General features: G+C 41.8%; 1 protein-coding gene across 21 annotated transcripts in view; it reads left to right on the plus strand.

Annotated features, from left to right (window-relative positions):
* Window positions 1-12,580, plus strand: part of Graf (GTPase regulator associated with FAK) — a 550,104-nt gene that overhangs the window by 502,356 nt on the left and 35,168 nt on the right. For 13 of the 21 annotated variants that reach the window (XR_011394106.1, XR_011394105.1, XM_070100893.1 and 10 more), the window contains 2 exons: window positions 11,698-11,749; window positions 12,152-12,193. Coding sequence is in view for 19 of the 21 variants with exons in the window: in XM_070100893.1 (XP_069956994.1) it covers window positions 11,698-11,749; window positions 12,152-12,193 (94 nt within the window). In the remaining 2 variants the exon portion in view is untranslated. Of the gene's footprint in view, window positions 1-11,676; window positions 11,750-12,151; window positions 12,194-12,580 lie in introns of all 21 variants that reach the window. The other 8 variants (XM_070100896.1, XM_070100907.1, XM_070100903.1 and 5 more) reach the window with 3 other exon arrangements.

Raw genomic sequence — 12,580 nt, forward strand, 5'->3', positions numbered from 1 at the left:
TGTGTGTTGGTGCTATAACACTTGCTTTGATTGACGGAGTGTGTGTTGGTGCTATAACACTTGCTTTGATTGACGGAGTGTGTGTTGGTGCTATAACACTTGCTTTGATTGACGGAGTGTGTGTTGGTGCTGTAACACTTGCATTGATTGACGGAGTGTGTGTTGGTGCTATAACACTTGCTTTGATTGACGGAGTGTGTGTTGGTGCTGTAACACTTGCTTTGATTGACGGAGTGTGTGTTGGTGCTGTAACACTTGCATTGATTGACGGAGTGTGTGTTGGTGCTATAACACTTGCTTTGATTGACGGAGTGTGTGTTGGTGCTGTAACACTTGCATTGATTGACGGAGTGTGTGTTGGTGCTATAACACTTGCTTTGATTGACGGAGTGTGTGTTGGTGCTGTAACACTTGCATTGATTGACGGAGTGTGTGTTGGTGCTATAACACTTGCTTTGATTGACGGAGTGTGTGTTGGTGCTATAACACTTGCTTTGATTGACGGAGTGTGTGTTGGTGCTGTAACACTTGCATTGATTGACGGAGTGGGTGTTGGTGCTATAACACTTGCTTTGATTGACGGAGTGTGTGTTGGTGCTATAACACTTGCTTTGATTGACTGATGGCATGTTGGTGCTATAACACTTGCTTTGATTGACGGAGTGTGTGTTGGTGCTATAACACTTGCTTTGATTGACTGATGGTGTGTTGGTGCTGTAACACTTGCTTTGATTGACGGAGTGTGTGTTGGTGCTATAACACTTGCTTTGATTGACTGATGGTGTGTTGGTGCTATAACACTTGCTTTGATTGACGGAGTGTGTGTTGGTGCTGTAACACTTGCTTTGATTGACGGAGTGTGTGTTGGTGCTATAACACTTGCTTTGATTGACGGAGTGTGTGTTGGTGCTATAACACTTGCTTTGACTGATGGTGTGTTGGTGCTATAACACTTGCTTTGATTGACTGATGGTGTGTTGGTGCTATAACACTTGCTTTGATTGACTGATGGTGTGTTGGTGCTGTAACACTTGCTTTGATTGACTGATGGTGTGTTGGTGCTATAACACTTGCTTTGATTGACTGATGGTGTGTTGGTGCTGTAACACTTGCTTTGATTGACTGATGGTGTGTTGGTGCTATAACACTTGCTTTGATTGACGGAGTGTGTGTTGGTGCTGTAACACTTGCTTTGATTGACGGAGTGTGTGTTGGTGCTATAACACTTGCTTTGATTGACGGAGTGTGTGTTGGTGCTATAACACTTGCTTTGATTGACGGAGTGTGTGTTGGTGCTATAACACTTGCTTTGATTGACGGAGTGTGTGTTGGTGCTATAACACTTGCTTTGATTGACGGAGTGTGTGTTGGTGCTATAACACTTGCATTGATTGACTGATGGTGTGTTGGTGCTATAACACTTGCTTTGATTGACTGATGGTGTGTTGGTGCTATAACACTTGCTTTGATTGACTGATGGTGTGTTGGTGCTATAACACTTGCTTTGATTGACTGATGGTGTGTTGGTGCTATAACACTTGCTTTGATTGACGGAGTGTGTGTTGGTGCTATAACACTTGCTTTGATTGACTGATGGTGTGTTGGTGCTATAACACTTGCTTTGATTGACTGATGGTGTGTTGGTGCTATAACACTTGCTTTGATTGACTGATGGTGTGTTGGTGCTATAACACTTGCTTTGATTGACTGATGGTGTGTTGGTGCTGTAACACTTGCTTTGATTGACTGATGGTGTGTTGGTGCTATAACACTTGCTTTGATTGACTGATGGTGTGTTGGTGCTATAACACTTGCTTTGATTGACTGATGGTGTGTTGGTGCTATAACACTTGCTTTGATTGACGGAGTGTGTGTTGGTGCTGTAACACTTGCTTTGATTGACTGATGGTGTGTTGGTGCTATAACACTTGCTTTGATTGACGGAGTGTGTGTTGGTGCTATAACACTTGCTTTGATTGACTGATGGTGTGTTGGTGCTGTAACACTTGCTTTGATTGACTGATGGTGTGTTGGTGCTATAACACTTGCTTTGATTGACTGATGGTGTGTTGGTGCTATAACACTTGCTTTGATTGACTGATGGTGTGTTGGTGCTATAACACTTGCTTTGATTGACGGAGTGTGTGTTGGTGCTGTAACACTTGCTTTGATTGACTGATGGTGTGTTGGTGCTATAACACTTGCTTTGATTGACTGATGGTGTGTTGGTGCTATAACACTTGCTTTGATTGACTGATGGTGTGTTGGTGCTATAACACTTGCTTTGATTGACTGATGGTGTGTTGGTGCTATAACACTTGCTTTGATTGACTGATGGTGTGTTGGTGCTGTAACACTTGCTTTGATTGACTGATGGTGTGTTGGTGCTATAACACTTGCTTTGATTGACTGATGGTGTGTTGGTGCTATAACACTTGCTTTGATTGACGGAGTGTGTGTTGGTGCTGTAACACTTGCTTTGATTGACTGATGGTGTGTTGGTGCTATAACACTTGCTTTGATTGACGGAGTGTGTGTTGGTGCTATAACACTTGCTTTGATTGACTGATGGTGTGTTGGTGCTGTAACACTTGCTTTGATTGACTGATGGTGTGTTGGTGCTATAACACTTGCTTTGATTGACTGATGGTGTGTTGGTGCTATAACACTTGCTTTGATTGACGGAGTGTGTGTTGGTGCTGTAACACTTGCTTTGATTGACTGATGGTGTGTTGGTGCTATAACACTTGCTTTGATTGACTGATGGTGTGTTGGTGCTATAACACTTGCTTTGATTGACGGAGTGTGTGTTGGTGCTATAACACTTGCTTTGATTGACTGATGGTGTGTTGGTGCTATAACACTTGCTTTGATTGACGGAGTGTGTGTTGGTGCTATAACACTTGCTTTGATTGACTGATGGTGTGTTGGTGCTATAACACTTGCTTTGATTGACTGATGGTGTGTTGGTGCTATAACACTTGCTTTGATTGACTGATGGTGTGTTGGTGCTATAACACTTGCTTTGATTGACTGATGGTGTGTTGGTGCTATAACACTTGCTTTGATTGACGGAGTGTGTGTTGGTGCTGTAACACTTGCTTTGATTGACGGAGTGTGTGTTGGTGCTATAACACTTGCTTTGATTGACTGATGGTGTGTTGGTGCTATAACACTTGCTTTGATTGACTGATGGTGTGTTGGTGCTGTAACACTTGCTTTGATTGACTGATGGTGTGTTGGTGCTATAACACTTGCTTTGATTGACTGATGGTGTGTTGGTGCTGTAACACTTGCTTTGATTGACTGATGGTGTGTTGGTGCTATAACACTTGCTTTGATTGACTGATGGTGTGTTGGTGCTATAACACTTGCTTTGATTGACGGAGTGTGTGTTGGTGCTATAACACTTGCTTTGATTGACTGATGGTGTGTTGGTGCTATAACACTTGCTTTGATTGACTGATGGTGTGTTGGTGCTATAACACTTGCTTTGATTGACTGATGGTGTGTTGGTGCTGTAACACTTGCTTTGATTGACTGATGGTGTGTTGGTGCTGTAACACTTGCTTTGATTGACTGATGGTGTGTTGGTGCTATAACACTTGCTTTGATTGACTGATGGTGTGTTGGTGCTGTAACACTTGCTTTGATTGACTGATGGTGTGTTGGTGCTATAACACTTGCTTTGATTGACTGATGGTGTGTTGGTGCTATAACACTTGCTTTGATTGACTGATGGTGTGTTGGTGCTGTAACACTTGCTTTGATTGACGGAGTGTGTGTTGGTGCTATAACACTTGCTTTGATTGACTGATGGTGTGTTGGTGCTGTAACACTTGCTTTGATTGACTGATGGTGTGTTGGTGCTATAACACTTGCTTTGATTGACTGATGGTGTGTTGGTGCTATAACACTTGCTTTGATTGACTGATGGTGTGTTGGTGCTGTAACACTTGCTTTGATTGACTGATGGTGTGTTGGTGCTATAACACTTGCTTTGATTGACTGATGGTGTGTTGGTGCTATAACACTTGCTTTGATTGACTGATGGTGTGTTGGTGCTGTAACACTTGCTTTGATTGACTGATGGTGTGTTGGTGCTATAACACTTGCTTTGATTGACTGATGGTGTGTTGGTGCTATAACACTTGCTTTGATTGACTGATGGTGTGTTGGTGCTATAACACTTGCTTTGATTGACGGAGTGTGTGTTGGTGCTGTAACACTTGCTTTGATTGACTGATGGTGTGTTGGTGCTGTAACACTTGCTTTGATTGACTGATGGTGTGTTGGTGCTATAACACTTGCTTTGATTGACTGATGGTGTGTTGGTGCTATAACACTTGCTTTGATTGACGGAGTGTGTGTTGGTGCTGTAACACTTGCTTTGATTGACTGATGGTGTGTTGGTGCTATAACACTTGCTTTGATTGACGGAGTGTGTGTTGGTGCTGTAACACTTGCTTTGATTGACTGATGGTGTGTTGGTGCTGTAACACTTGCTTTGATTGACTGATGGTGTGTTGGTGCTATAACACTTGCTTTGATTGACGGAGTGTGTGTTGGTGCTATAACACTTGCTTTGATTGACTGATGGTGTGTTGGTGCTATAACACTTGCTTTGATTGACGGAGTGTGTGTTGGTGCTATAACACTTGCTTTGATTGACTGATGGTGTGTTGGTGCTATAACACTTGCTTTGATTGACTGATGGTGTGTTGGTGCTATAACACTTGCTTTGATTGACTGATGGTGTGTTGGTGCTATAACACTTGCTTTGATTGACGGAGTGTGTGTTGGTGCTGTAACACTTGCTTTGATTGACTGATGGTGTGTTGGTGCTGTAACACTTGCATTGATTGACGGAGTGTGTGTTGGTGCTATAACACTTGCTTTGATTGACGGAGTGTGTGTTGGTGCTGTAACACTTGCATTGATTGACGGAGTGTGTGTTGGTGCTATAACACTTGCTTTGATTGACGGAGTGTGTGTTGGTGCTATAACACTTGCTTTGATTGACGGAGTGTGTGTTGGTGCTATAACACTTGCTTTGATTGACGGAGTGTGTGTTGGTGCTATAACACTTGCTTTGATTGACTGATGGTGTGTTGGTGCTATAACACTTGCTTTGATTGACTGATGGTGTGTTGGTGCTATAACACTTGCTTTGATTGACTGATGGTGTGTTGGTGCTGTAACACTTGCTTTGATTGACTGATGGTGTGTTGGTGCTATAACACTTGCTTTGATTGACTGATGGTGTGTTGGTGCTATAACACTTGCTTTGATTGACTGATGGTGTGTTGGTGCTGTAACACTTGCTTTGATTGACTGATGGTGTGTTGGTGCTATAACACTTGCTTTGATTGACGGAGTGTGTGTTGGTGCTGTAACACTTGCTTTGATTGACTGATGGTGTGTTGGTGCTATAACACTTGCTTTGATTGACGGAGTGTGTGTTGGTGCTATAACACTTGCTTTGATTGACTGATGGTGTGTTGGTGCTATAACACTTGCTTTGATTGACTGATGGTGTGTTGGTGCTATAACACTTGCTTTGATTGACGGAGTGTGTGTTGGTGCTGTAACACTTGCTTTGATTGACTGATGGTGTGTTGGTGCTATAACACTTGCTTTGATTGACTGATGGTGTGTTGGTGCTATAACACTTGCTTTGATTGACTGATGGTGTGTTGGTGCTATAACACTTGCTTTGATTGACTGATGGTGTGTTGGTGCTATAACACTTGCTTTGATTGACTGATGGTGTGTTGGTGCTATAACACTTGCTTTGATTGACGGAGTGTGTGTTGGTGCTGTAACACTTGCTTTGATTGACTGATGGTGTGTTGGTGCTATAACACTTGCTTTGATTGACTGATGGTGTGTTGGTGCTATAACACTTGCTTTGATTGACTGATGGTGTGTTGGTGCTATAACACTTGCTTTGATTGACGGAGTGTGTGTTGGTGCTGTAACACTTGCTTTGATTGACTGATGGTGTGTTGGTGCTATAACACTTGCTTTGATTGACTGATGGTGTGTTGGTGCTATAACACTTGCTTTGATTGACTGATGGTGTGTTGGTGCTATAACACTTGCTTTGATTGACGGAGTGTGTGTTGGTGCTGTAACACTTGCTTTGATTGACGATGAGTGTGTGTTGGTGCTATAACACTTGCTTTGATTGACTGATGGTGTGTTGGTGCTATAACACTTGCTTTGATTGACTGATGGCTTGTTGGTGCTATAACACTTGCTTTGATTGACGGAGTGTGTGTTGGTGCTATAACACTTGCTTTGATTGACGGAGTGGTGTGTAACACTTGGTGCTGATGGTGTGTTGGTGCTATAACACTTGCTTTGATTGACTGATGGTGTGTTGGTGCTATAACACTTGCTTTGATTGACTGATGGTGTGTTGGTGCTATAACACTTGCTTTGATTGACGGAGTGTGTGTTGGTGCTGTAACACTTGGATTGACTGATGGTGTGTTGGTGCTATAACACTTGCTTTGATTTGATGGTGTGTTGGTGCTATAACACTTGCTTTGATTGACTGATGGTGTGTTGGTGCTATAACACTTGCTTTGATTGACGGAGTGTGTGTTGGTGCTATAACACTTGCTTTGATTGAGTGTGTGTTGGTGACTTTGATTGACGGAGTGTGTGTTGGTGTTGCTTTGATTGACGGAGTGTGTGTTGGTGCTATAACACTTGCTTTGATTGACTGATGGCATGTTGGTGCTATAACACTTGCTTTGATTGACGGAGTGTGTGTTGGTGCTATAACACTTGCTTTGATTGACGGAGTGTGTGTTGGTGCTATAACACTTGCATTGATTGACGGAGTGTGTGTTGGTGCTATAACACTTGCTTTGATTGACGGAGTGTGTGTTGGTGCTGTAACACTTGCATTGATTGACGGAGTGTGTGTTGGTGCTATAACACTTGCTTTGATTGACGGAGTGTGTGTTGGTGCTGTAACACTTGCATTGATTGACGGAGTGTGTGTTGGTGCTATAACACTTGCTTTGATTGACGGAGTGTGTGTTGGTGCTATAACACTTGCTTTGATTGACTGATGGTGTGTTGGTGCTGTAACACTTGCTTTGATTGACTGATGGTGTGTTGGTGCTGTAACACTTGTTTTGATTGACTGATGGTGTGTTGGTGCTATAACACTTGCTTTGATTGACGGAGTGTGTGTTGGTGCTATAACACTTGCTTTGATTGACGGAGTGTGTGTTGGTGCTATAACACTTGCTTTGATTGACTGATGGCGTGTTGGTGCTATAACACTTGCTTTGATTGACGGAGTGTGTGTTGGTGCTGTAACACTTGCATTGATTGACGGAGTGTGTGTTGGTGCTATAACACTTGCTTTGATTGACGGAGTGTGTGTTGGTGCTGTAACACTTGCATTGATTGACGGAGTGTGTGTTGGTGCTATAACACTTGCATTGATTGACGGAGTGTGTGTTGGTGCTATAACACTTGCATTGATTGACGGAGTGTGTGTTGGTGCTATAACACTTGCATTGATTGACGGAGTGTGTGTTGGTGCTATAACACTTGCATTGATTGACGGAGTGTGTGTTGGTGCTATAACACTTGCATTGATTGACGGAGTGTGTGTTGGTGCTATAACACTTGCATTGATTGACGGAGTGTGTGTTGGCGCCGCAACATTTTCCAGTCAGCTTTACTATGTTTATAACAACTTCTTGACTTTGGTATCGCTGGGCTATGTACTGTGTGTATTTAGTGTGCAATAGTCTTAATCTTTGTATATTATTCAGAGAGGGATCCCAACCTAATAACAAGTCACATTGCTAATGCATCAGCTTGTGAACAAATCTTTGCAGCACTGAACTTTTAGAAAGCCTGAGGACAGTGAATAATGTGTCACATATGTTAGTGCCTGTAGATCCATCAGCATAAAATTATTTTCTCAATATTCTGTCTAAGCTCATTTGTAAGTTTGGATCACTGTATTTTGAGCATTTGTAAGTAGGAGTCCCTCCTGTAATATCAGAATGTATCCTTTTTTGATGAAGGAATTTCCAGTTGCATGGCTTGTATCGTGCTTTATTTCTCTGTGTCATGTGGCAGTTATTGTCGTATAATATAAATGACAATACTGCGCCCAGCCGGGGATTGAACCCGAGATATTTAACCAGCCTCCCAGGAAGCTGGTTAAATATCATGGGTTCGATCCCCAGATAATTGCAGTATTGATATTTTCTTAAAAACCACTTGTTTAATGGATGCATTAATCAGTTGTATAATATAATGAGAAATCATGCTTGTGGCAGCTTGCTGAGTTTATGTAGCCTGGCTTATATGTTTTTCTTCATTAATTATATTTATTTATCAATTTTGTTTACCATTTAGTTTTTCTTTGGATAATTAGTTATAATGACTGTAATTAATTAAGTTTGTAATGTTGTCATATGATGAAAATTTTGCTTAACAATCGTATGTGTTTGTGTATAATGTTTTTTATAGTAATTTCATTGTGTTACTCAAAATCAATTTGCAGCTTTGCTTTTCATATTTTAGACATTCACTTTTCTTCAACATGTTTTTAATTCCCCATCTATCTCCTGCTGAGAGAGTGACCCTGAGAAGAGGACACCCATTTACTATCATTTCACTAAATAGATGTGCTCACCTGTTTGTGATAACAGGGACTAGAGTGCAGTTCCTGGCCTCTCCTCTCAACTTACCCATGCCAGAGTCACTTCCTTCTAACTTCATTGAGGCAGGTTCCCTTCTAGCCTTGTTGAAGCAGGTTCCCTTCTAGCCTCGTTGAGGCAGGCTTCCTTCTAGCCTCATTGAGGCAGGTTCCCTTCTTGCCTTGTTGAAGCAGGTTCCCTTCTAGTCTTGTTGAGGCAGGCTTCCTTCTAGCCTCATTGAGGCAGGTTCCCTTCTAGCCTCGTTGGGGCAGGTTCCTTTCTTGCCTTGTTGAAGCAGGTTCCCTTCTAGCCTCGTTGAGGCAGGTTCCCTTCTTGCCTTGTTGAAGCAGGTTCCCTTCTAGCCTCGTTGAGGCAGGCTTCCTTCTAGCCTCATTGAGGCAGGTTCCCTTCTTGCCTTGTTGAAGCAGGTTCCCTTCTAGTCTTGTTGAGGCAGGCTTCCTTCTAGCCTCATTGAGGCAGGTTCCCTTCTAGCCTCGTTGGGGCAGGTTCCTTTCTTGCCTTGTTGAAGCAGGTTCCCTTCTAGCCTCGTTGAGGCAGGTTCCCTTCTTGCCTTGTTGAAGCAGGTTCCCTTCTAGCCTCGTTGAGGCAGGCTTCCTTCTAGCCTCATTGAGGCAGGTTCCCTTCTAGCCTTGTTGAAGCAGGTTCCCTTCTAGCCTCGTTGAGGCAGGCTTCCTTCTAGCCTCATTGAAGCAGGTTCCCTTCTAGCCTCGTTGGGGCAGGTTCCTTTCTTGCCTTGTTGAAGCAGGTTCCCTTCTAGCCTCGTTGAGGCAGGTTCCCTTCTTGCCTTGTTGAAGCAGGTTCCCTTCTAGCCTCGTTGAGGCAGGCTTCCTTCTAGCCTCATTGAGGCAGGTCCCCTTCTGGCCTCATTGAGGCAGGCTTCCTTTTAGCCTCATTGAGGGAGACTTCATACATAGTTTTAAAACTATGTATGGAGTCTGCCTCCACCACTTCTTCAGCAAGATAATTCCACTTCCTTACCACTCTGTGGCAAGAAATGCTTCTGACATCCCTTGTGACTCATCTGTATCATTAACTTCCACCTGTGTTTCCAAGCATCCTTTTCTTACCTTTCAAAAAGCCTGTCCTTGTCTACCTTGTCAATTATCCTGAGTATTTTGTATGTTATCATGCCTTTCCCGCTTCTTCTGCCCTCTGTTGTTATCAAATTCAAATCCTTTAACCTCTTCTTATAGCTCATGTCTCTTAGCTCTGGACAATGTTCACTGCATACTTCTGCACTTCCTCCAGTTTCTTAACATGCTTTTTCAAGTGTGAGTTTCATACTGGTGCTGTATACTCTAAGATGGGCCTGATATATGTTATACATGAATGGTACACAATACCAACAAGATGAAAATTTAGAAACATTACAAACATGTGCAACATCTGGATATCTTTATTGTAGACGTTTCACCATCCTCTGGCTTTATCAATACAAATTCAAGGACATAATTGGAAGACAGAAGAACTATATACAAAAGATGAGGTAATCAGTCCCTCAGCCTTGGAGTTGGTGTGAAGAGTACCATAGTCGTGAAGATACCCAGATGTTGCACTTGTGTCTAAATTTTCATCCTGATATATGTTGTATAGAGTGCCCAGAACAACTCTCTGTTGAGATTCCTGAATGCTACTCTCAGATTTGCCAGAAAAGAATTGGCTGCAGATATTATTCAGCCAATGTGAGCCTCTGGTGATATATTAGACACTATTCTCACCCATGGGTCTTTCTCTCTCCTGGTCTTTTTGCTTCTTCCTTAACTTTCATTACCTTGCATTTACCAGGGTTGAATTCAAGCAGCCACTTATCTGACCAATCTTGCTGTTGGTCCAGATTCACTGAAACCTTGCCGTGTCCTCATCTATTTTTATTCTCATCAATTTCACAATGTCAACAAACAGGGATTCATGTGAATCAATCTTATCTGGAATGTCAGCCACACGAGCTACAAACAGTACTGGTCGTAATGCCAATCATTGTGAACCCTGACTAATTACTCTTCCCTGTTCTGATGTTTCTTCTGTGTCCATCGCTCTTTGCTTCCTTTTCCCAGGTTGCTCTTTGATCCACCAGAGTCACTGCCTTGTTATTCTTACCTGAACCTCAAGATTTTACCCATCCTCTTGTGGGGCACAGTATCATATATCTAATGGTTATAATCATAACAATAATTTTTCAAGGGGTGGAGTGGTAAGCCAGTGGAAGGCCTCGGTCAGATGACCAAAAGTTCCAGCTGTGATTCACCATCTGACTAAGACCTGCATCAGGAAACACTTGTCCTGTTTCCTGACAAACCTTATCTAACCTAAGTATCAAATACATTCTTGCAGTCTGAAAAGATGCTATCCATCTCTCCTTCTCTCTCTCTCCTGTCTCACATCTGCTGCTTTGTCATAGAAATTCAACAGGTTGTGTGTACATACACTTGTGCACATACACTTGTGCACATACACTTGTGCAAAAACAAAATACTTCCTTGTATATACTGTATAGGTATTGTATATCTTGTATTTATAAGTATGACTAATGCTCCTTGTGTCTTTGTTTATCTGGTGAAATTACTATACATACTATAGTAAGATCAATAACAACACTGCGACTAGCCAAGGACTTGAACCCATGCTGCTTTGGCCTGTCTCATGGTGGGCGAAAACTCACGACCCCTTAATCCACTGAACCATGAATTGTATGGTCCAGTGGATTAAGGCATCATGAGTTTTCGCCCACCATGAGGCAGGCCAAGGCAGCAAGGGTTCGAGTCCTTGGGTAGTCACAGTGTTGTTATTGATCAATACCACTTGTTCGTGGGCACAATGCTATAGTAAGATGTTATTTATGTACAAATCAGCTTATAAGTGTAAATGTGTACATGTATTCATTTATAAGTGTATGAAAAAAATCTTTGATTGATGTCTCCATTTTATCCATGAATTTCATGTAGTGTAGAATTCACCAAATAAATGAAAGCAGCTTGGTATGTATCCTTTCCAGATGCCCGACTCGGTACAGCGTACCCCCCGACGTACCGGCAGCACATGGAAACGTAAGTAGCACAGAGAATACATTTTCTTAACTGTCTTTATTGTATAAAAAATAGTGTAAGCGTTTAGCAGTGTTGAGACAGTTTGTTGTGGTATGTAGACAGTAATTTCAATTTTTCCTTCTGGTGAGGCTTGTGTTGTGTGTTGAAAATGTTCTTCGCACAGTTTTTTAGAATTCTTCATCATAAATTAGTACCAAACTTTTGATTTTGAACCTTCAAAGTCAGTAGTAAATAATAAACAGTGCTTTATATTTACCTGGGATGGGAACTGATCATTAATTACTAGATTTAAGAAATAAAATAGTGTATATTTCCCCCCAATATATATATATATAACATTAACAAATCTTATTGCCACCTTCCTCTCACTAAATAACCTCATGTTTCCATTATGGCGTGTAGTCTGTGCAAGCGACAATCTCTGGAGTTCCTCTACTCATCTATGTAAGTTTAGTTGTCTAGTGTTGCATGTGGTATTGCAGAATGTTGATTGCAACAGTTGCTTGTTAATATAATATGCACTATCTTCACATAGCTTTTTAGCTAGAGTCTTAAGTGTTTGAAGATTTAACCCTTAAACAGTCCAAACAGATCGACGTTCAAATTCGTATTGCTACAAAAGTAGATCTACTTTTTTTACATACTTTCAGATGTTGAAAAAACGTATATATACGTTTGGACCGTTTAAGGGTTAATACTCATGTTGTCAGTACAGGAGGACTCTGCACGTACAGCATCTTCTTAGTATCTTTTTTTCGGTATTCCACTAGAGTTAATGTTGGCTTCAAACTGAGTCATTGTTTATTATGTTCCATCCAGCGGTGATTGTCA

The sequence above is a fragment of the Cherax quadricarinatus genome, chromosome 75 (assembly GCF_038502225.1).
Source record: "Cherax quadricarinatus isolate ZL_2023a chromosome 75, ASM3850222v1, whole genome shotgun sequence".
Taxonomy (NCBI): Eukaryota; Metazoa; Arthropoda; class Malacostraca; order Decapoda; family Parastacidae; genus Cherax; species Cherax quadricarinatus.